The sequence below is a fragment of the Schistocerca gregaria genome, chromosome 9, assembly GCF_023897955.1.
Source record: "Schistocerca gregaria isolate iqSchGreg1 chromosome 9, iqSchGreg1.2, whole genome shotgun sequence".
In the NCBI taxonomy this organism is placed as follows: Eukaryota; Metazoa; Arthropoda; class Insecta; order Orthoptera; family Acrididae; genus Schistocerca; species Schistocerca gregaria.
The window spans coordinates 78,703,982-78,729,288 of record NC_064928.1 but is presented as its reverse complement, the minus strand read 5'-3'; the positions used below and the strand labels follow the sequence as shown (position 1 = coordinate 78,729,288).

The 25,307-nt window shown below is 45.0% G+C and overlaps 1 protein-coding gene across 2 annotated transcripts in view; it reads left to right on the top strand.

Annotated features, from left to right (window-relative positions):
- Nucleotides 1-25,307, top strand: part of LOC126291735 (ammonium transporter Rh type B) — a 221,925-nt gene that overhangs the window by 143,527 nt on the left and 53,091 nt on the right. For both annotated transcript variants that reach the window (XM_049985408.1, XM_049985407.1), the window contains exon 6: nt 4,342-4,505. In XM_049985408.1, the coding sequence (XP_049841365.1) occupies nt 4,342-4,505 (164 nt within the window). The remainder of the gene's footprint in view (nt 1-4,341; nt 4,506-25,307) is intronic.

The following is a 25,307-nucleotide window of genomic DNA, read 5'->3' as shown; positions in this document are numbered from 1 at the left end:
TGTGCCACAAAATTCTCTTCTCCCCAATCCTATTCAATACTTCGTAATTAGTTATGTGATCTACCCATCTAATCTTCAGCATTCTTCTGTAGCACCACATTTCGAAAGCTTCTATTCTCTTCTTGTCCAAACTATTTTTCGTCCATGTTTCACTTCCATTCAGTGGCTGCACTCCATAGAAATACTTTCAGAAAAGACTTCGTGACACTTAAATCTATACTCGATGTTAACAAATTTCTCTTCTTCAGAAACGCCTTCCTTGCCATTGCCAGTCTACATTTTATATCCTCTCTACTTCGACCATCATCAGTTATTTTGCTCCACAAATAGCAAAACTCCTTTACTACTTTAAGTGTCTCATTTCCTAATCTAATTCCCTCAGCATCACCCGACTTAATTCGACTACATTAGATTATCATCGTTTTGCTTTTGTTGATGTTCATCTTATATACTCCTCTCAAGACACTGTCCATTCCATTCAACTGCTCTTCCAAGTCCTTTGCTGTCTCTGACAGAATTACAATGTCATTGGCGAACCTGAAAGTTTTTATTTCTTCTCCATGGATTTTAATACCTACTCCGAATTTTTCTTTTGTTTCCTTTACTGCTTGCTCAATATACAGATTGAATAACATCGGGGAGAGGCTACAACCCTGTCTCACTCTCTTCCCAACTACTGCATCCCTTTCATGTCCCTCGACTCTTATAACTGCCATCTGGTTTCTCTACAAATTGCAAATTGCCTTTCGCTCCCTGTATTTTACCCCTGCCACCTTTAGAATTTGAAAGAGTCTTCTAATCAACATTCTCAAAAGCTTTCTCTAAGTCTACAAATGCTTGAAACGTAGGTTTGCCTTTGCTTAATCTTTCTTCTAAGATAAGTCGTAAGGTCAGTATTGCCTCACGTGTTCCAGTATTTCTACAGAATCCAAACTGATCTTCCCCGAGGTCGGTTTCTACTAGTTTTTCCATTCGTCTGTAAAGAATTCGCGTTAGTATTTTTCAGCTGTGTCTTATTAAACTGATAGTTCGGTAATTTTCACATCTGTCAACAACTGCTTTCTTTGGGATTGGAATTATTATATTCTTCTTGAAGTCTGAGGGTATTTCTCCTTTTTCATACATCTTGCTCACCAGATGGTAGAGTTTTGTCAGGACTGAATCTCTCAAGGCCGTCAGTAGTTCCAATGGAATGTTGTCTACTCCGGGGGCCTTGTTTCGACTCAGGTCTTTCAGTGCTCTGTCAAACTCTTCACGCAGTATCGTATCTCCCATTTCATCTTCATCTACATCCTCTTCCATTTCTATAATATTGTCCTCAAGTACATCGCCCTTGTTTAGACCCTCTATATACTCCTTCCATCTTTCAGCTTTCCCTTCTTTGCTTAGAACTGGGTTTCCATCTGAGCTCTTGATGTTCATACAAGTGGTTCTCTTATCTCCAAAGGTCTCTTTAATTTTCCTGTAGGCAGTATCTATCTCACCCCCAGTGAGATAAGCCTCTACATCCTTGCATTTGTCCTCTAGCCATCCCTGCTTAGCCATTTTGCACTTCCTGTCGATCTCATTTTTTAGACGTTTGTATTCCTTTTTTGCCTGCTTCATTTACTGCATTTTTATATTTTGTCCTTTCATCAATTAAATTCAATATTTATTCTGTTACCCAAGGATTTCTACTAGCCCTCGTCTTTTTACCTACTTGATCCTCTGCTGCCTTCACTGCTTCATCCCTCAAAGCTACCCATTCTTCTTCTACTGTATTTCTTTCCCCCATTCCTGTCAAATGTTCCCTTATGCTCTCCCTGAAACTCTGTACAACCTCTGGTTTAGTCAGTTTATCCAGGTCCCATCTCCTTAAATTCCGACCTTTTTGCAGTTTCTTCAGTTTTAATCCACAGGTCATAACCAATAGATTGTGGTCAGAGTCCACATCTGCCGCTGGAAATGTCTTACAATTTAAAACCTGGTTCCTAAATCTCTGTCTTACCATTATGTAATCTATCTGATACCTTTTAGTATCTCCAGGGTTCTTCCATTTATACAACCTTCTTTCATGATTCTTAAACCAAGTGTTAGGTATGATTAAGTTGTGCTCTGTGCAAAATTCTACATTTCTTAGCCCCAATCCATATCCACCTACTACGTTTCCTTCTCTCCCTTTTCCTACACTCGAATTCCAGTCACCCATTACTATTAAATTTTCGTCTCCCTTCACTATCTGAATAATTTCTTTTATTTCATCATACATTTCATCAATTTGTTCGTCATCTGCAGAGCTAGTTGGTATATAAACTTGTACTACTGTAGTAGGTGTGGGCTTCGTATCTATCTTGGCCACAATAATGCGTTCACTATGCTGTTTGTAGTAGCTTACCCGCATTCCTATTTTCATATTCATTATTAAACATACTCCTGCATTACCCCTATTTGATTTTGTGTTTGTAACCCTGTAGTCACCTGACCAGAAGTCTTGTTCCTCCTGCCACCGAACTTCACTAATTCCCACTATATCTAACTTTAACCTATCCATTTCCCTTTTTAAATTTTCTAACCTATCTGCCCGATTCAGGGATCTGACATTCCACGCTCCTATCCGTAGAACGCCAGTTTTCTTTCTCCTGATAACGACATCTTTTTGAGTAGTCCCCGCCCGGAGATCCGAATGGGGGACTATTTTACCTCCGGAATATTTTACCCAAGAGGACGCCATCATCATTTAATCATACAGTAAAGCTGCATGCCCTCGGGAAAAATTACGGCTGTAGCTTCCCCTTGCTTTCAGCCGTTCGCAGTACCAGCGCAGCAAGGCCGTTTTGGTTATTGTTGCAAGGCCAGATCAGTCAATCATCCAGACTGTTGCCCCTTCAACTACTGAAAAGGGTGCTGCCCCTCTTCAGGAACCACACGTTTGTCTCGCCTCTCAACAGATACCCCTGCGTTGTGGTTGCACCTACGGTACGGCTATCTGTATCACAGAGACACGCAAGCCTCCCCACCAACGGCAAGGTCCGTGGTTCGTGGGGGGTCGGTGAAGGTATGTTCTCGAAACTTCAACAAAAGCCCGTACCGAGCTACTGAGCGTCTCTCCTGCAGAGTCTTCCACTGGAGTTTACCTATCAATTCCGTAACGCTTTCGCGATTACTAAATGATCCTGTAACTAAGCGCGATGCTCTCCGTTGGATCTTCTCTATCTCTTCTATCAACCTGTCTGGTACGGATCCCACACTGCTGAGCAGTATTCAAGCAGCTGGAGAACAAGCGTACTGTAACCTACTTCCTTTGTTTTCGGCTTCCATTTCCTTAGGTTTCTTCCAATGAATCTCAGTCTGGCATCTGCTTTACCGACGATCAACTTTATCTGTTCATTCCATTTTAAATCACTCCTAATGTGTACTCCTAGATAATTTATGGCATTAAGTGCTTCTAGTTGCTGACCTACTATATTGTAGCTAAATGATAAGGGGTCTTTCTTTCTATGTATTCGCAACATATTACACTTGTCTACATTGAGATTAAATTGCCACTCCCTGCACCATGCGTCAATTCGCTGCAGATCCTCGTGCATTTCAGTGCAATTTACCATTGTTACAACCTCTCGATATACCACAGCATCATCCGCAAAGAGCATCAGTGAACTTCCGATGTCATCCACAAGGTCATTTATGTATATTGTGAATAGCAGCGGTCCTAGGACACTCCTCTGCGAGACACGTGAAATCAGTCTTACTTTGGAAGACTTCTCTCCATTGAGAGTGCACTCTACATGGTTACTGTATTTCAGTCTAATTCTCCATCTCCATGAGATGAGGACCAACATCTGTTCTCCTGCCGGCTCCACGGGAAGTTACGCTTTCAATGCAAGATGACAAACTCGTGCCGGCCGTAGTGGCGGGTCGGTTCTAGGTGCTACAGTCTGGAGCCGCGCGACCGCTACGGTCGCAGGTTCTAATGCTGCCTCGGGCATGGATGCGTGTGATGTCCTTAGGTTAGTTAGGTTTAAGTAGTTCTAAGTTCTGTGGGACTGATGGCCTAAGAAGTTAAGTCCCATAGTGCTCAGAGCCATTTGAACCATCTTTCACAAGTAATACGTTGTTACGTTACAGCACACGCCATTCACGACTGTAACAAGGAAAGTGACAGATTTTGGTACTGGAAGTACCCTCCGCCACACACTGTAAGCTGTATGAAGGAGTATAGATGTAGGTGCAGAACAGAGACTACACTTTAGCTTATTGACTGCCGCCTCACATTTGGTGGCCCTTCTTCTAATGAGGTCTCAGGATATGACTGTGTGGTGCGTAACGTGGCCCAGCTAGTGTGACGTTCAACTTGTCGGACAGCGACCATCTTCCTGTGGTGCTTCTGGCCGAGCTTCAACGGCGCCCTGTCCTCTGGCGACGAGCAGGTACGCGCCGTCGTCAACACCTACCTCGCGCTCGCCGCATCCGCTGTCGCCACGTTCGCCGTTTCGGCCCTCAGTACGCGGGACGCCAAGTTCTCCATGGTGAGTACCGGCCACAGGCTCGCTATGCGTCACAGAGCTGCACTTTACTGGCTTAACAGGGACAGGCTGGATAAAGTCACCGAAATTACGGGAACCAACATTACCTGTACCTACAGATTTGAAAATTGCGCAGGTCGCACCAGTGTTTAAGAAGGGTAGTAGGAGTAATCCATTTAACTACAGACCTATATCATTGATGTCGGTTTGCAGTAGGGTTTTGGAGCATATACTGTATTCAAAGATTATGAATCGCCTCGAAGGGAACGATCTATTGATACGTAATCTGCATGGTTTCAGAAAACATCGTTCTTGTGCCACGTAGCTAGGCTCTTTATTCGCACGAAGTAATGGCCGCTATCGACAGGGGATCTCAGGTTGATTCCGTATTTCTGGATTTCCGGAAAGCTTTTGACACCGTTTCTCACAAGCGACTTCTAATCAAGCTGCGGAGCTATGAGGTATCGTCTCAGTTGTGCGACTGGATTCGTGATTTCCTGTCAGGAAGGTCGCAGTTCGTAGTAATAGACAGCAAATCATGGAGTAAAACTGAAGTGACATCAGGTGTTCCCCAGGGAAGCGTCCTGGGACCTCTACTGTTCCTGATCTATATAAATAACCTGGGTGACAATCTGAGCAGTTCTCTTAGGTTATTCGCAGATGATGCTGTAATTTACCGTCCAGTAAGGTCATCCGAAGACCAGTATCAGTTGCAAAGCGATTTAGAAAAGATTGCTGTATGGTGTGGCAGGTGGCAGTTGACTCTAAATAACGAAAAGTGTGAGGTGATCCACACGAGTTCCAAAAGAAATCCGTTGGAATTCGATTACTCGATAAATGGTACAATTCTCAAGGCTCTCAGTTCAACTAAGTACTTGGGTGTTAAAATTACGAACAACTTCAGTTGGAAAGACCACATAGATAATATTGTAGGGAAGGCGAGCCAAAGGTTACGTTTCATTGGCAGGTTTACTTAGAAGATGCAACAAGTCCACTAAAGAGACAGCTTACACTACACTCGTTCGTCCTCTGTTAGAATATTGGTGCCCGGTGTGGGACCCTTACCAGGTGGGATTGACGGAGGACATCGAAAGGGTGCAAAAAAGGGCAGCTCCTTTTGTATTATCATGTAATAGGGGAGAGAGTGTGGCAGATATGATACGCGAGTTGGGATGGAAGTCATTAAAGCAAAGACGTTTCTCGTCGCGGCGAGATCTATTTACGAAATTTCAGTCACTAACTTTCTCTTCCGAATGCGAAAATATTTTATTGAGCCCAACCTACATAGGTAGTAATGATAATCAAGATAAAATAAGAGAAATCAGAGGTCGAACGGAAAGGTTTAGGTGTTCGCTTTTCCCGCGCGCTTTTCAGGAGTGGAATGGTAGAGAGATAGTATGATTGTGGTTCGATGAACCCTCTACCAGACACTTAAATGTGAATTGCAGAGTAGTCATGTAGATGTAGATGAACAAAACACAGATGAAACAATGGCGGATGTACAAGAAAGACTACAACTGCAGCATGTCGACCCAAGCCGGGAGATGATCCATTTCCTGTCAAGCGGCGGGACATGTAAACCGTATGGGACTAATAACGACTTGCGTAGGCGGAGAAACTGGGACACCAGAACATCTCACGCTGCTGTGCAACACGGTAGCACAAGAGTGACACCTGCACAGAATGACAATGACATCGCCAGAATAATACGTAATCCCGGTGACTGGAACAAAATAAATATTGTAGCCGATATTGTATCGAACACTCTGCACGAAGAATACAATCGCCGAAACCCATATGGAAGGAGGCGTAGGCAAGTACAAACAACACAACAAACTACATTGGAGGACACGAACACGACCACAGATTCCGAAACTGAGGAAGGGACACTGAGTGGACATGACTCAGTAGGGATCACCATGAAAGGGACCAAAACCAAGCCGGCCGGGGTGGCCGAGCGGTTCTAGGCACTACAATCTGGAACCGCGCGCCCACTACCGTCGTAGGTTCGAATCCTGCCTCGGGCATGGATGTGTGTGATGACCTTAGGTTAGTTAGGTTGACTTAGGCCTAAGTATAGGGCACTGATGACCTTAGAAGTTAATTCCCATAGTGCTCAGAGCCATTTGAACCATTTTAAACTTAAAGCAACAATGTATCACACTGCATGGCACAACACAGTCACAAATAACACGACAGTCATAAAACAAACACCGGCATCACATACTAAGACTGTAGTAATAAGGTAATGTCGCTTGGGAGAAGAAGGCTCGAAGAACTTTTATTCCGAGGCTCCTCCTCCCCAATGGCATCCTGCATAGTGTTTACAGTATACTGCACACAAGCAGTAATGTATTGCTCATCTTTTTGTGTGCAGACAGAAGTATATTGTCTTCTCTGTTCAAAGCTATAATTAATGAATTTCATACATCAGAAATGTATTAAGTTATTTGAGGAATAAAGCATTCAAGTAGCAATGAACTATATTCATAAAAAAATGGCTATGAGCACTGTGAGACTCAACTTCTGAGGTCATCAGTCGTTTATAACTTAGAACTACTTAAACCTAACTAACCTAAGAACATCACACACACCCATGCCCGAGGTAGGATTCGAACCTGCGACCGTAGCAGCAGCGCGGTTCCGGACTGAGCGCCTAGAACCGCTCGGCCACCGCGGCCTGCAACTATATTCTATTTCAAGTAACAAGTTACAAACAAAAGTGTATTTCTCACGTGAAGATAAAATTCATGTATTCCATGTATGAAGTGCTCAATCATAATTTAAACTCAATCATCTGTGTAAACATATATTAGCGGAAATCATTGCAGATGAGAATAGCTCGAGGTTGTACATACATAGAAATAAGCCATTACTAACCAGAGTGCTACTTAGACTGTAGTACTCATCTAAATACAGCATATCACTTCTCTCTATAGTTTACAAATTATTTTTAACCACGCTCATTGTGTTAACTTTTATTGTTTTTATATATTTGTTTGACATTTGCATAAATCACGTTCTCATAAACTATGTAGTAACAAATCGTATGGAACCATTTTAACAACTGTTAAGCATTCAATTCGCTGTAACCTCAGAGAAATCTGTATATATTAATTTCTTTATATTATTAAAAAAGCAATAACAACTGTATACAAATAAGACTGTAACAATGAGAAGTCTTTGCTATTAGATTCAGAATCATATGACCCACCTTATATTTTAAGGCGGTGGGTTATTTTGTACTGTTAATGAAATAAATAAATAAATAGTCGCACAAAACTCAGCCACCAAGTAAGCCATTCTGCTGAAGGTAAAGTGATCGGGTGATTAAGTGGCGTCGTATTCCTCTTAAGACTACTGCGTTCTTCAAGAAGATTCACCCGACCTCCTTAACGAGGATAAAAATTTGCAGTTAATTTTCACTTGCACGAAGAACTACAATCCAACTTTAGAACCATACACCTTTTACATGCTACAGCTTACAAACATGAGGTGCTTTCTATAGTTTCACTGCGGTGACGAAAGTCACGAGATACCTCCTAAAATCGTGTCGGACCTCCTTTTACCCGGCGTGGACTCAGAAAGACGCTGGAAGCCGCGCTGCACAAATGTTGAGTCATGATGCCTCTGTGGCCTTCCATAATTGCCCAAGTGTCGTCGGTGCAGGATGCTGTCCACGAACTGACCTCGTAATGACTAAGCTTCTACATCTACACATCTGCATCTACGTGAATACTCTGCTACTCACAATAAAGTGCCTGACAGGAGGTTCAATGAACCACCTTCAAAGTGTCTCTCTACCGTTCCACTTTCGAACGGCACGCGTGAAGAACCAGCACTTAAATTTTTCTGTGCGAGCCGTGATTTCTCTTATTTTATCGTGTTGATCATTTCTCCCTGTGTAGGTTGGTGCCAATAGAATGTTTTCGCAATCGGATGAGAAATTTGGTGATTGAAATTTCAGAAAAAGATTCTGTCGCAACGAAAAACGCCTTTGTTTTAATGATTGCCAATTCAATTCACGTATCAAGTCTATCGCACTATCTCCCCTATTTCACGGTAATGAAAAACGAGGTGCCCTTCTTTGAACTTTTTCGATATCATCCGTCTGTCCCACCTGATACGGATCCCACACCGCACAGCAATACTCTAGAATAGGGCGGACAAGCGTGGTGTAAGCAGTCTCTTTAGTAGATCTGTTGCACCTTCTAAGTGTTGTGCCAATGAATCATTTGCTTTACCCACAATATTATCTATGTGATCGTTCCAGTTTAGGTCATTTGTAATTGTAATCCCCAAGTATTTAGTTGAATTTACAGCCTTCAGATCTGTGTGACTTATCGCGTAATCGAAATTTAGCGGGTTTCTTTTACTAGTCATGTGAATGACTTCACGCTATTCTTTATTCAAAATCAATTGCCATTTTTCGCACCATACAGACATCTTATCTAAATCATTTTGCAGTTCGTTTTGGTCATCTGATGAGTTTACAAGCCGGTAAATGACAGCATCATCTGCAAACAATCTAAGACGGCTACTCAGATTGTCTCCCTATGTCTTCGATGTAGATCAGGGAACACTACAGGGCCTATAACACTTCCTTGGGGAACGCCGGATATTACTTCTGTTTTACTCCATGACTTTCCGTCTGTTACTACGAACTGTTATCTTTCTGACAAGGAATCACGAATCCAGTCGCACAACTGAGGCGATACTCCGTAGGCACGCAGTTTCGTTAGAAGGCGCTTGCTAGAAGTGGTGTCGAAATCCTTCTGGAAATCTAAAAATAACGAATCAATTTGACATTCCTTGCCGAAAGCCCTCATTACTTCATGAGTATAAAGAGATAGTTGTGTTTCGCAAGAACGATATTTTCTGAATCCGTGCTGCCTATGTGTCAATAAATCGTTTTCTTCTCGGTACTTGATAATGTTCGAATACGGTATAGGTTCCAAAACCCTCCTGCAAATTGACATTAGTGATATGGGCCTGTAATTCAGCATATTACTCCTACTTCCCGTTTTGGTTATTGGTGTAACTTGAGCAATTTTCCAGTCTTTAGGTGCGGAACTTTCTGTAAGCGAGCAGTTGTATATAATTGCTAAATATGACGCTATTTCATCAGCATACTCTGAGACGAACCTAACCGGTATACAATCTGAACTGGAGGCCTTGGCTTTATTAACTGATTTAAGCTGCCTTGCTACACTGAAGATATCTGCTTCTATGTTTCTCATCTTGGTAGTTGTTCTTGATTGGAATTCAGGAATATTTAGTTCGTCGTCTTTGGTGAAGGAGTTTCGGAAAACCGTGTTTAATAACTCTGCTTTAGTGGCACTGTCGTCAGTGACTTCACCGTTGTTATCGCCCAATTAAGGTATTTCTTGCGTCTTGCCACTGGTGTGCTTTACGTATGACCAGAATCTCTTCGGGTTTTCTGCCAGATTTTGAGACAGCATTTAGTTGTGGAAATTATTGAAAGCATCTGTCATTGAAGTACGTGCTATATTTCGAAATTCTGCAAAAGTCGCCAGTCTTGGGGATTTTGCATTCTTTTAAATTTGGAATGCTTTTTTCGCTGCTTCTGCAACAACCATCTGACCCGTTTTGTGTACCATTGGGGATCAGTACCACCACTTATTAATTTATGTAGTATCAACTGATGTCGATACTATCTCTTTGTAATTATTATATCTCATGAATGTCCTATAAATGTTCGGTGGAATTCGTGTCGGGTGACCAGGGTGGCCAAATCATTTTCTCAAATTGCCCAGATTGTTCTTCAAACAAATCGCGAACAGCTGTGGCCCTTGTCGTGACTTTGTTTTTTAGGAAGAGGAAGTCCGTGATTGAAAATGGTCTCCAAGTAGACGAACACAACCATTTTTAGTCACTCATCGGCTCAGTTAGAGCCGGCCGGTGTGACCGTGCGGCTCTAGGCGCTTCAATCTGGAGCCGCGTGACCACTACGGTCGCAGATTCGAATCCTGCCTCGGGCATGGATGTGTGTGATATCCTTAGGTTAGTTAGGTTTAAGTAGTTCTAATTTCTAGGGGACTGATGACCACAGATGTTAAGTCCCATAGTGCTCAGAGCCATTTAAACAATTTTTTTTTTGATTCAGTTAGATCTGAGGACCCAATCTGTTCCATGTGAATACAGCCCACACCATTATTGAGCCACCACCAGCCTGCACCGTGCCTCGTTGAAAACTTGGGTCCACGGCTTCGTGGAATCAGCGCCACATCGGAACCGTGCCATCAGCTCTCACCAATTGAAATCGCACTTATCTGCCCAGGCCACGGTTTTCCAGTCCCCCACGGTTCAACTGATTTGTAAAAAAGCCAAGATCGCTTAAACAGTGTTTGCTACATGACAGGTTTCAACACACTAGAGGTGCCATCATCAGATGTTAATGTTGCTTAACATGCATAAATAATTTGGATATAACGATATATGAGGCAGATGATTTATGCATATTAAGCTACATTCTGATCTGATGATGGCAGCTTTAGTGTGTTGAAACCGGTCATCTAGTAAACAGTGTTTAAGCGATCTTGGCTTTTGAATTATTTATACAAGACAGTGATCGCCCCACAACACAATATGTGTTCGCTTCAACCGAGTTGGTCACGAGCCGAGGAGAGGTCCGCTAGCGATGTCGTGCTGTTGGCAAAAGCGCTCACGTCCGTCATCTGCTGCCACAACACATTGGAGCCAAATTTCGCCGCACTGCCCCAGCGAGTAGGTTCGTCCTATGCCCCACAATGATTCCTCCCGTTATTTCACTAAGCGTTGCCTGTCTATTAGCACTGACAGCACTAAGAAAATGCCGCTGCTCTCGGTCATTAAGCGAAGGCCTTCGGCGTCTGTGTTGTCGGTGGGGCGAGGTAAAGCCCGCAATTTGGTATCTTCGGCACACTGTTCTCACTCTGCATCTCGGAATAATGAATTCGCTAACGATTTCCTAAGTGGAATGTCACATGTGTCTGGCTGCAACTCCCATTCCGTACTCAAAGTCTGTTAATTCCCGTCGTGTAGCTGTTATCATGTTGGGAACCGATTCACATGAATCACCTGAGTGACACCTACGCCAGTGTACAGCCCTTTAATACCGGGTGATCATAAAAGTCAGTATAAGTTTGAAAACTGAATAAATCACGGAATAAAGTAGATAGAGAGGTACAAATTGACACACATGCTTCGAATGACATGGGGTTTTATTAGAACCAAAAAAATACAAAAGTTCAAAAAATGTTCGACAGATGGCGCTTCATCTGATCAGAATAGCAATAATTAGCATGACAAAGTAAGACAAAGCAAAGATCATGTTCTTTACAGGAAATGCTCAATATCTCCACCATCATTCCTCAACAATAACTGTAGTCGAGGAATAATGTTGTGAACAGCGCTGTAAAGCATGTCCGGAGTTATGGTGAGGCATTGGCGTCGGATGTTGTTTTTCAGCATCCCTAGAGATGTCGGTCGATCACGATACACTTGCGACTTCAGGTAACCCCAAAAGCCAATAATCGCACGGACTGTCTGGTGACCTGGGAGGCCAAGCATGGCGAAAGTGGCGACTGAGCACACGATCACCACCAAACGAGAGATCTTTCACGCGTCTAGCAACATGGGGTGGAGCGCCATTCTACATAAACATCGTACGTTCCATCAGGTGTTTATCAGCCAGGCTGGGGATGATACGATTGTGTAACATATCGGCGTACCTCTCACCCGTTACGGTAGCAGTTACAAACCAGAATCACGCATTTCCTCGAAGAAAAAAGGGCGATAACGGTAGATGTGGTAAATCCAACCCATCCGTGATTTTCTCGTCCTGCAATGGAGTTTCCGCGACAGATGTAGGATTTTCGGTAGCCCATATTCTGCAGTTGTGGGCGTTGACAGACACTCGGCGTGTGAAATGAGCTTCGTCGGTCCACAACACGTTACTCAACCAATCGCCATCTTCCGCCATTTTTTAAACGCCCACACCGCAAATGCCCTCCGCTTCACTAAATCGCCAGGTAACAGTTCATGATGCAGATGGATTTTGTACAGATAGCATCGGAGGGTACGCCTAAGTGCCAACCAAACAGTAGTGTACGGAATACCGGTTCGACGTGCGACTGCACGAGCGCTGACTTCCCCGGGCATAGACGAACCGGCTACAGTCTCCATTTCTTCCTGAACTGTCTCGGCAGCATTACGCCTTGTGCTCGTCGGCCACTACGGGATCTATCGTCTAAACAACCCGTGGCTTCAGCTTCATTTGTCAACGGTCCTTTACCCGTTCGATTCCCCTTCCTATGACGATAGAACCGTTGAACTAGCACATTCCCCATTCTGATAATACAGCTTCACTAAAAGCGGCTTTTCAGTTAACGTCAACGTGCTGCGACTGCTGGCGCATCTGATTCTCATTACAGCTCCTTTTATACACGATTGTCATGCGCAGTCACTGACGTTTTGCTGTCCAGCGCCATCTGTCTGGCATTTTGTGACACACAAGCAGATTAGATTAGATTAGATTAGATAAGATTAATACTTGTTCCATAGATCATGAATACGACACTTCGTAATGATGTGGAACGTGTCAGGTTAATAAAAGATGTCTGTACAAGAAATTACATTACACAAAATATTGCATGACACTAATGATTAAGTTTTTTTTTTTTACTTAGTTTATATCTAAAAATTCAGCCAATGAGTAGAAGGAGTTGTCATCTAGAAATTCTTTTAATTTATTTTTAAATGTTAGTTGGCTATCTGTCAGGCTTTTGATGCTGTTTGGTAGGTGCCCAAAGACTTTTGTGGCAGCATAATTCACCCCTTTCTGTGCCAAAGTCAGATTTAACCCTGCATAGTGAAGATCATCCTTTCTCCTGGTGTTATAGGTATGCACACTGCTATTACTTTTGAATTGGGTTGGATTATTATCAACAAATTTCATAAGGGAATATATATACTGTGAGGTTACTGTGAGGATCCCTAGATCCTTAAATAGATGTCTGCAGGATGACCGTGGGTGGGCTCCAGCAATTATTCTGATTACACGTTTTTGTGCAATGAATACTTTTCTACTCAACGATGAATTACCCCAGAATATGATGCCATACGAAAGCAGTGAATGAAAGTAGGCATAGTAAGCTAATTTACTGAGATTCTTATCACCAAAATTTGCAATAACCCTAATAGCATAGGTAGCTGAACTCAGACGTTTTAGCAGACCATCAATGTGTTGCTTCCAGTTTAACCTCTCATCAATGGACACACCTAAAAATTTTGAAAATTCTATCTTAGCTACAGACTTCTGTTCAAATTCTATATTTATTACTGGAGTTGTGCCATTTACTGTACGGAACTGTATATACTGTGTTTTATCAAAATTTAAAGAGAGTCCGTTTGCTGAGAACCACTTAATAATTTTGTGAAAAACATCATTTACAATTACATCACTTAGTTCTTGGTTTTTGGATGTTATTACTATACTTGTATCATCAGCAAAAAGAACTAACTTTGCATCTTCATCAATGTGGAATGGTAAGTCATTAATGTATATCAAGAACAGTAAAGGACCTAAGACCGAACCCTGTGGGACCCCGTGCTTGATAGCACCCCAGTTTGAGGAATCAGCTGTTGTTTTAACATTACACGAACCACTTATTTCAACTTTCTGCATTCTTCCAGTTAAGTATGAATTAAACCATTTGTGCACTGCCCCACTCAAACCATAATGATTTAGCTTATCTAAAAGAATTCCATGATTTACACAATCAAAGGCCTTTGAGAGATCACAAAAAATACCAATGGGTGATGTCCGGTTATTCAGAGCATTTAATATTTGATCAGTGAAAGCATATATAGCATTTTCTGTTGAAAAGCCTTTCTGAAAACCAAACTGAAATTTTTTTAGTACTTTATTTTTACAAATATGGGAGGCTACTCTTGAATACATTACTTTCTCAAAAATTTTTGATAGAGCTGTCAGAAGAGAGATTGGGCGGTAGTTGTTGACATCCGACGTATCCCCCTTTTTATGCAATGGTTTTACAATGGCATATTTCAGTCTATCAGGGAAAACATCCTGCTCCAAAGAGCTATTACATACGTGGCTGAGAATCCTACTTATCTGTGGGGAACAAGCTTTAAGTACTTTGCTGGAAATGCCATCAATTCCGTAAGAGCTTTTACTTTTCAGTGAGTTTATTATTTTACTGATTTCAGAGGGAGAGGTTGGTGGAATTACAGTTGTTTCAAACTGCGCAGGTATGGCCTCTTCTATTAATAGCCTTGCCTCTTCTAGTGAAGATCTAGATCCTATTTTCTCCACAACATTTAAAAAATGATTATTAAAAATATTTTCAATTTCTGATTGTTTGTTAGTGCACTTGTCATTCAGTTTTATTGCACTAAAGTCTTCCTGTGCTCTTGGTTGCCCTGTTTCCCTTTCAATAATATTCCAAATTGTTTTAATTTTATTATCAGAGTTACTGATCTCAGACATGATACACATGCTTCTGGACTTTTTAATAACTTTTCTTAGTACTGCACAACAGTTTTTATAATATTGAACAATTTCGGGGTCAGTACTCCCTCTTGCTGTTAGATACAGTTCTTTTTTACGGTTGCAAGATATTCTTATTCCTTTAGTTAGCCAAGGTTTTTTATATGTTTTCTTGGAATTATGTTTAACTATTTCCTTGGGAAAACAATTTTCAAATACCCTTAAAAATGTATTGTGAAATAAGTTATATTTCAAGTTTGCATCGGGTTCCTTATACACTTCATCCCAGTCTAGCTGCTGTAGGCTTTCCCTAAAGTTTGCAATATTTATATTGTTAATTGAACGCACTGCTTTGAAAGTCTGATTTATTATACTGCATGGAGCTATGTCATGTACTGTAACAAGCTGTGCACTATGATCTGAAAGACCATTCTCAACAGGATAAGCATTTATGTCCTTAAACTTATCTTGGTCTATAAAAAAGTTATCTATCAATGTACTGCTGTTCTTTGTTATCCGAGTAGGAAAATCAATGACGGAGCTTAAATTGAAAGAACTGAGTAATACTAAAAGGTCATTCTTCCTATTACACTCTTTCAGGGAATCAACATTGAAATCCCCACAAATGATAATTTGCTTCCCCCTGTCTGACAGATAGCACAACAAAGCATCCGAGTTTTCTAGAAATAGCTGGAAATTCCCTCAGGGGGACCTATACACTGTTACAATTATGAAAGGGCCATCATTTAGTTTAAGTTCAGTGGCACATGCTTCCATATGTTGCTCTACACAAAAATTTTTAGTTTCTAAATTTTTTGCACTGTGGAAGCTTTTGACATATATGGCAACTCCTCCTCTCATCATATTATCTCTACTTACATGTGCAGCTAATTTGTACCCATTGATGCTAACCTTTTGCATATCAGTGACAATGTGATGCTTAGACAGGCATAGTATATCTATTACATTCTTGGTTTCTATATCTTCTAAACAAAGCAGAAGCTCATCAATTTTATTCTTCAATCCCCCAATATTTTGATGAAATATACTAACAGTATTTTTCACTTTACTTTTGTGAGTATCTTGAACTTTTTTAACATCTTTAGTACTTTTATTCTTCAATCCCCCAATATTTTGCTGAAATATACTAACATTATTTTTCACTTTACTTTTGTGAGTATCTTGAACTTTTTTAACATCTTTAGTACTTGCCTGGCTGAATTTCCCACTGGACACTGATCTTACACTAAAAAAGAGTTTCCACCATGAGATGTAGTTCCTCCCCCCTTTAAATTTCCTGCTATCAGCCCAGCCAGTTTACCCTTCCCCTTCTTGTTGAGGTGTAGGCCATGTCTAGTATAGTCCCACCTACAGAGTGAATCAACAGGAACCACACCAATGTGTGACCCTGCACCAGATCCAAGTAGCCGTTCCAACTCCAAATTAACTCTCCTGACAGAAGAGGTCAAATGAGGTCGGTCGTGGCGCTCCAGAACCGACACAAACCCAACACTGGTATGATTCGATGCCGATGCAATCTTTGCCAGGTCACACTTTATGCTGTACCCCGGATCTCTGTCAATACTGTTGCCCGGCCCACCCACAATAACCACGGTGTCTTCCTTAGTGAAACCTTTACATAGTGAACCTAAATCCTCTGTAACCTGCCCAAGTTCAGCACTAGGTTTGAAAAAACTTGTGACCTGGTAATCCAACCCTAATTCATCCTGCAGAAGTTGGCCCACACCCCTAGCATGCGAACTACCTAGCAACAAGACTTTCTTTCTCTTTGCAGACTTCCCTACATTCTTAATCAATTTGCTGCTGAAAGCTTGTTGAGCCCTGTCTACATCTACTCCTGTGAGAGGCTCATCAGTTTCTGACTGAGGCAACAGGTCACCCCTATTTTGTACATTAATAACAAAGCTGTCAGAAGAATTTCTTGGCCTGTTCCTCATACCTGTTGCCACTTCCCACCCCTGTTTACCCTTCTCCCCCCTTAACCTGCCCAGTTCTCGCCTAGCCTCATCTAACTCAGCCTGAAGGGCAGCAATTTTCCCCTCCTGTTCCACAATCTTCCTATCTCTACTGCATAGCCTACAGAACCACTGATGAGTCTCGCTCATTTTCCCAATTCCCACGCCACTACAGTCGCCCCAATGAAAAAAGTTACTACATCCATCACACCAGACCCCGGAGCTAACGATCCTACGGCACGTCAGGCACTTTACACTCATGGTACAAATCGATTTTAGTGACAGAAAGACAATTAAGTTACCGGAAAACAATGAAAATACGTGTACGAAAAATTAGGCCTACTCGCGACTATGTAAACAGTGGTTCAGAAGTTTTTTACTGGAAATTACTTAAGAGATGACGATACTCTACAGATATAAAGGGGCAGCAAACGTATTTAGCACACTAAACTATCAGTAAATGCACTTAAGATTGCGGTATGAAGTTTAATCTGAAAACTCAAAAGTTCGGCCTGGCCGCGATATGTAAACAAAACGAACTTTACGTGATTACTGTGAAAATACGCGAGTAAGACAAAAACCTTTAATGGTACGCTTGCAGAGCACTATAATTAACGTAATAAATTAGTTTAAAGTGTTAAAAAACAGTTTATTACTACTTAAATTACTTATCTTGTACAAGAGCTGTGACTCAGACGTCCGTGTAGCAGGCGCAGGGCTACCAACGTAAATTTTTACCTCTCTATGTACATTATTCCGTGATTTATTAAGTTTTCAAATTTATACTGACTTTTTGATCGCCGGGAATCTTGTGTACACGATCACATGCTACTATCGCTATGTATGTATGCACATCGCTGTCCCATGACGTTTGTCGTCTCAGTGCACATAGTGTACATTTAGGATGAGAGTTTTTCATTTCACTTACAAATTTCTTTTCCCATTTCTTCGCGTTTCCGTGCAAAGATCTTGCCTTCGCTTCCATGCATTTCCTACTTATTTCACTCCTCAGTGTATATTGCTGTATTCTTGTCATCTTTGAAAATACACTCCTGGAAATGGAAAAAAGAACACATTGACACCGGTGTGTCAGACCCACCATACTTGCTCCGGACACTGCGAGAGGGCTGTACAGGCAATGATCACACGCACGGCACAGCGGACACACCAGGAACCGCGATGTTGGCCGTCGAATGGCGCTAGCTGCGCAGCATTTGTGCACCGCCGCCGTCAGTGTCAGCCAGTTTGCCGTGGCATACGGAGCTCCATCGCAGTCGTTAACACTGGTAGCATGCCGCGACAGCGTGGTCGTGAACCGTATGTGCAGTTGACGGACTTTGAGCGAGGGCGTATAGTGGGCATGCGGGAGGCCGGGTGGACGTACCGCCGAATTGCTCAACATGAGGGGCGTGAGGTCTCCACAGTACATCGATGTTGTCGCCAGTGGTCGGCGGAAGGTGCACGTGCCCGTCGACCTGGGACCGGACCGCAGCGACGCACGGATGCACGCCAAGACCGTAGGATCCTACGCAGTGCCGTAGGGGACCGCACCGCCACTTCCCAGCAAATTAGGGACACTATTGCTCCTGGGGTATCGGCGAGGACCATTCGCAACCGTCTCCATGAAGCTGGGCAACGGTCCCGCACACCGTTAGGCCGTCTTCCGCTCACGCCCCAACATCGTGCAGCCCGCCTCCAATGGTGTCGCGACAGGCGTGAATGGAGGGACGAATGGAGACGTGTCGTCTTCAGCGATGAGAGTCGCTTCTGCCTTGGTGCCAATGATGGTCGTATGCGTGTTTGGCGCCGTGCAGGTGAGCGCCACAATCAGGACTGCATACGACCGAGGCACACAGGGCCAACACCCGGCATCATGGTGTGGAGAGCGATCTCCTGCACTGGCCGTACACCTCTGGTGATCGTCGAGGGGACACTGAATAGTGCACGGTACATCCAAACCGTCATCGAACCCATCGTTCTACCATTCCTAGACCGACAAGGGAACTTGCTGTTCCACCAGGACAATGCACGTCCGCATGTATCCCGCGCCACCCAACGTGCTCTAGAAGGTGTAAGTCAACTACCCCGGCCAGCAAGATCTCCGGATCTGTCCCCCATTGAGCATGTTTGGGACTGGATGAAGCGTCGTCTCACGCGTCACGCGGTCTGCACGTCCAGCACGAACGCTGGTCCAACTGAGGCGCCAGGTGGAAATGGCATGGCAAGCCGTTCCACAGGACTACATCCAGCATCTCTACGATCGTCTCCATGGGAGAATAGCAGCCTGCATTGCTGCGAAAGGATGATATACACTGTACTAGTGCCGACATTGTGCATGCTCTGTTGCCTGTGTCTATGTGCCTGTGGTTCCTTTAGTGTGATCATGTGATGTATCTGACCTCAGGAATGTGTCAATAGAGTTTCCCCTTCCTGGGACAATGAATTCACGGTGTTCTTATTTCAATTTCCAGGAGTGTATATTCTTTCTTCAATCAATTGATTTCTTCTGGTATCTAAGATTCCGTCCCAGTTACCTCCCTTTTACTCATATTTGTTTGTCCAACTTCTGTGATTGTCCTTTGTAGAGATGGATTTACAGCCCTAGCGGACCTCGTTTCTCCTCAGTACTTCAGTATATCATTTCTTTCCACAGTTATTGTTCCGGACGATTCTATTAAACTTCAGTCTGCTCTTCATCATTATATATTGTGTGATCTGAGTCTACATCTGCTGCTGACTTCACCTTGCGTTCCAGTATCTCTGTCTCCCCATGACTATGATGTAATCCACTTGTGACTGTTAAACAGTATATTCTCAGCTACTAGCTTAAATTTACTGCAGAATTCAGGTCGTCTTTCTCCTCTCTTGTGCTTAATACTGAGCCTCCGTACGCTCTCCTAACTCTGTTCGGTATTTAGACCCCTTCTACAGCGTTCAGTCACTCATAGTTATAAAAGTCAGTGTCTTGCCCACAAAATATTTCATTAAAATTTATCACAGATGTAGGCTTTCCAGCCATCATCAGATCTAAAAATGAGGAATAAATAAACACTTATAGTTACCAAACAAATGTACGAATAAAATGAACAAATTAACTACAAATTTAGCAGCGATGTCCCCCCTGCGGGTTCGAGGGTCAGAATAGGCCCGCGGTATTCCTGCCTGTCGTAAGAGGCGACTAAAAGGAGTCTCTACCTTTTCGGCCTTAATGTGATGGTCCCCTCTCGGGTTTGACCTCCATCTTTCTAAATTGTTCCGAAGAGCGAGCCACTTGGGGAAGGGCGCCTTACATGGTACACTGTATCTGTCGTGCATTGAGAACTTTAGCCGGCTTTCTCGCCGTTGCAGTGGTGTTCCGCTCGTTTTCCATCTCTTGGGCGAGGATACGTCCCTGGGTGCGATTACCACGCTGCACTGTGCAGTGTTGCTTTTCGCTGCGACGACGACCTTATACATTTTTGCACCTAAGATCCAGCACGGTAGCCAGTCCGTTGTGGTGGGGCCGCCATGTACCCTGTTGGTTGTAGCCCCCTGACAACACAGGGATCGCTCTGCTGATGCCTGCGCCGTTTACTCCTCATATATGACAAGGAGTAGATACCCATCTCCATGGGGAATCAGGACTCCCGGCAATGGCCATCGTGCCAGGTGGCTCTTGCTGTGGCTGGGTGGCGCCCATGGGGAGGGCCCTTGGTCGGAGTAGGTGGCATCAGGGCGGATGTCACGCAATGAAGCGTGGTACATCATCTCTTGCTGGTGGCCAGCCACCAGCAGTCTCTAAGCGTTCAAGGGCTCATTTTGAAGCTAACGTTTATGACCCCAAATCGTTCCCATCCCTGGCCACACCATGGGAGGAACGAAAGGCAATGAATGATAGTGAGATGTATTCGCCCAGGTATCTCGTCTGTACCAGAGCTGATGGGGAATCCTTTGTATCCATGAAGCCTCAGTTCTTTGTAGAGCATTTAGAGGACAAGTTTGGGGAGGTGGAGGGCTTGTCTAAAATGCGCTCTGGGTCAGTTTTGATAAAAACAGCATCCTCCACCCACTCATGCAGGTTGCTTGCTTGTGACAAGTTGGGGATGTTAACATTACCATCACACCACATAAGAGTTTAAATATGGTCCAGGGCGTTATTTTCCATAGGGACCTACTTCTGCAGTCTGATGGCGAGCTGCGCGCCAACTTAGAGCGTAGAGGTGTTCATTTCGTCCGGCGCGTTCACCGGGGTCCGAGGGACAATCAGGATGCTACCGGTGCCTTCATCTTGGCCTTCGAGGGTGATACATTACTGGAGATGGTCAAGGTGATGGTCTACCGTTGTGACGTCAAGCCCTATATCCCTCCCCCGATGCGGTGCTTTAAGTGCTGGAAGTTCGGCCATATGTCTTCCCGCTGCACTTCCAGCCTCACATGTCGAGATTGCGGACGCCCATCTCACCCCGATACTCCATGTGCTCCGCCTCCCATCTGTGTCAACTGTGGAGAGCCTCATTCACCTTGCTCGCCAGACTGCAGGATCTTACAGAAAGAACGCAAAATCATGGAATATAAGACCCTGGACCGACTGACTTACACTGAGGCTAAGCGGAAATTTGAACGGCTACATCCTGTGCCCATGATGTCGTCTTATGCCCCCACTGTCACTCATGCTCCAGCTCCTTTAGCTGCACCACAGTCAGCTCTCAGCGTCAGAGGACCTCACCTGCCCCCTTGACGATGGGTGCCCTTTCTCTTGCTGTTGCTCCCACACCATCTACCCTGGGAGCAGCACACACTAAACCACTGGGGACACCAGTCCCCACTTCTAAGCCCGAGAAGCGCAAGTCTTCTTCGGCTTCTCTCGCTCGGAAGGGATCCCTTGGGTCACTCCCTTCCCAGGTTCCTACCAGCGGCACAGCAGACACCAACCAGTGGCTGAAGAAGCCACAGGCCGCTGGTCGTCGGGCTTCGCGATCATCTTCGGTTCCGGAGACTGACTCCAGTAAGCCCTATCAGCAATGGCAACCAAAGGAACAGCGAGACAAAACGACACTGAAGCCCCGTAAGACCAAGGCACTCGCGATGGCTCCTACTCCACCACTACCTACAAGCTCTGCGTCTGAGGATGAGGTGGAGATTATTGCGTCCGCTGAGGACCTCGATGTCGCCAGTCCCTCAGACGCATCGGAGGCAGCAGGTGACCCAGTGGCGTAATCTGCCTTCCCATTCCCGTGACGCCTTTCTCAGCCATGGACAACACCATCCTCCAGTGGAACTGCAGCGGTTTCTTCCACCATCTAGCTGAGCTCCGCCAACTTATCAGCCTTCACCCTTTCCTCTGCATTGCTCTGCAGGAAACTTGGTTTCCGGCAATGCGAACCACCGCCCTCCGTGGCTTTTGGGGAGTTATTATAAGAACCGAGAAGTTTATGAAAGGGTGTCTGGTGGCGTCTGCATATATGTCCTGAACTCTCTTCACAGCGAGTCTGTCCCTCTCCAAACACCTTTAGAGGCTGTCGTTGTTCGGGTGTGGAAGCCACAGGCTGTTACCATCTGTAGTCTTCACCTTCCACCGGATGGTGATGTCACGCTGCATGTCCTGGCTGCTCTGATAGCCCAATTGCCGCCACCTTTCTTGTTACTGGGCGACTTTAACGCCCATAATCCTCTGTGGGGTGGGTCAGTGGCAACAGGTCGAGGCGCCATCGTTGAGCATTTATTGGCACAGCTCGACCTCTCGATATTAAATGATGGTGCCTTCACACACTTCAGTGTGGCGCATGGCACATACTCCGCCATTGACCTTTCCATCTGTAGCCCTAGCCTCTTACCGTCTGTCCAGTGGAGAGTGCATGACGACCTGTGTGGTAGTGACCACTTACTGATCTTTCTGTCACTACCACAGCGTCAGTCTTCTGGGCGCTCTAGCAGATGGTCTCTGAATAAGGCTGACTGGGACTTGTTCTTCTCCACTGCCGCTATTGAGCCTTTCTCTAACGATGACATTGATGCAGTGGTTCAATCCGTCACCACCGGCATCGTTACTGCCGCCGAATCTGCCATTCCCCGTTCTTCTGGGTCCCCTCGGCGGCGGACTGTGCCTTGGTGGTCGCCTGAGATCTCTGAAGCGATTAAAGCTTGCCGGCGGGCACTCCAGCGTCACAAGCGACATCCCTCAATCGAACACCTTATCGCCTTCAAACGGATGCGTGCGCGAGCCCGCCGCATTATCCGCCAACGCAAGCAGGAGTGCTGGGAGCGGTATGTGTCCACCATTGGCCTCCATGTCACTCCATCGCAAGTCTGGGCAAAGATTCGACAGACCTGCGTTATGCATTTCTGCTGGCGACGCACTGTTCACCCGGAGCCGCGGCTTTATCTCGACGGCGATCTTCTTACAATGGTGGAGTCAATAGGTTTTTGGGGGTGGTTTTAGATGCCCGGTTGACTTGGCTGTCTCATATTCGGCAGCTTAAACAGGCGTGTTGGCGGCATCTTAATGCTCTGCGATGCCTGAGCCACACCAGGTGGGGCGCCGACCGATCTACTCTCCTACGGCTTTACCAGGCGTTGATCCAGTCCCGTCTGGACTACGGGAGTCTGGCTTATGGCTCAGCATCCCCATCTGCGTTGCGGGTGCTGGACCCAATCCTCCACAGCGGGATACGCCTTGCCACTGGTGCCTTCCGAACCAGCCCTGTGGAGAGCATACTTGTGGAGGCAGGTGTCCCTCCACTGCGGTTACGACGCTAACAATTACTGGCTGCTTATTCTGCCCATGTTTTTAGCTTGCCCGGGCATCCAAATTATCGTGTCCTGTTCCCGCAGTCAGTCGTCCGTCTGCCAGAATGTCGGCCCCGGTCGGGTTGTCTGATCGCCATACGTGTCATCAGCTCCTCTACGGGCTTGGGTGTTTCCCTGTTCCACCTCCTTTCCGGGCCCCTCTGCGTACACCCCCGTGGTGTGTGCCTCGCCCTTGCCTTCGGCTCGACTTGGAACAGGGCCCGAAAGACTCAGTCCCTCCGGAGCCCTTCCGACGCCGCTTTTATTCCATCCTGGCCACGTATCAAGGCTCTGGCGTTGTCGACACCGACGGTTAGATGGTTGCTGGTCGTGTCGGTTATGAACTAACTCTAGGGGAACATTCTGAACAACGTTCGTTGCCGGCTGGCTGCAGTGTTTACACTGCTGAGCTGGTCGCCATCTTTCGTGCCCTAGAGTATATCCGCTCCTGCTCAGGTGAGTCCTTGGTTATCTGTAGCGGTTCCCTGAGCGGTTCACGAACTCTCGACCAGTGTTTCCCTCGTTCTTGTCTGGTGATGGCTATCCAGGAGTCCCTGCATACTCTTGCGCGTTGCGGCCGCTCTGTGGTCTTCGTGTGGACCCCAGGCCATGTTGGGATACCCGGCAATGAGAATGTTGACCGCCTGGCGAAAGAGGCCACCAGTACACCATCTCTGGACATTGGCCTCCCGGAGACAGATTTGCGAGCGTTCCTACGCAGCAAAATTCTGGACCTTTGGGACACTGAATGGCGCGCCCTGCCTTCACGAAACAAACTTCGGGCCATCAAGGGGGCTACCGGTGTGTGGCGCTCCTTGCGGGCCTCTCGCAAGGAGTCTGTTGTCCTCTGTCGGCTGCGCATTGGGCACACATGGCTGACGCACGGCCACCTCTTGCGACGTGAGGACCCACCTTTATGTCGCTGCGGCTCCGTTTTGACAGTGGTCCACATTTTATTGGACTGTCCACTTCCAGCTGTGCTCGGGCAGTCGTCCGCACTGCCTGACACGCTCCCTGCGCTTTTAACAGATGACTCTGCTATGGCTGACTTAGTTTTACGCTTTATTCGGTCAGGGTTTTTTTTATCGTTTAATCTGTTTCTGTTTCATTTTATTGTATTGTTGATTCTGACCTTTGGCCTACGATTTTAAACTGAATTTTTAATGTGTTCTCGGTGGTTGATTTTCCTTTTTTATCCTTATGGTCGGCCAACCACTGCCACACTCTGTGTGGTGTTACTTTGTTTTGTCTGTTCTTTGTCTGAGTATTTCTTGTCCTGTGTCGTCTGCCGTCTTTCCTGTTGTTCGTTTTTCTTCTCTTTAGGAGTTTTTTTTTCTTGGAACAAGGGACCGATGACCATAGTAGTCTGGTCCCTTTAATCCCACAAACCAACCTTAGCAGCGATGTGTAGGCACATACTCAGCACATAAAAGTACAAGAGCTGGGAATGCCCATTTGAAGTTGGCAATGATCGAATTTAGCGACGCTACCACCTATTACAGGAAATTGAAAGTACGAAGAGCGCTCAGTAAGAAACTCTACAGGTTTTTT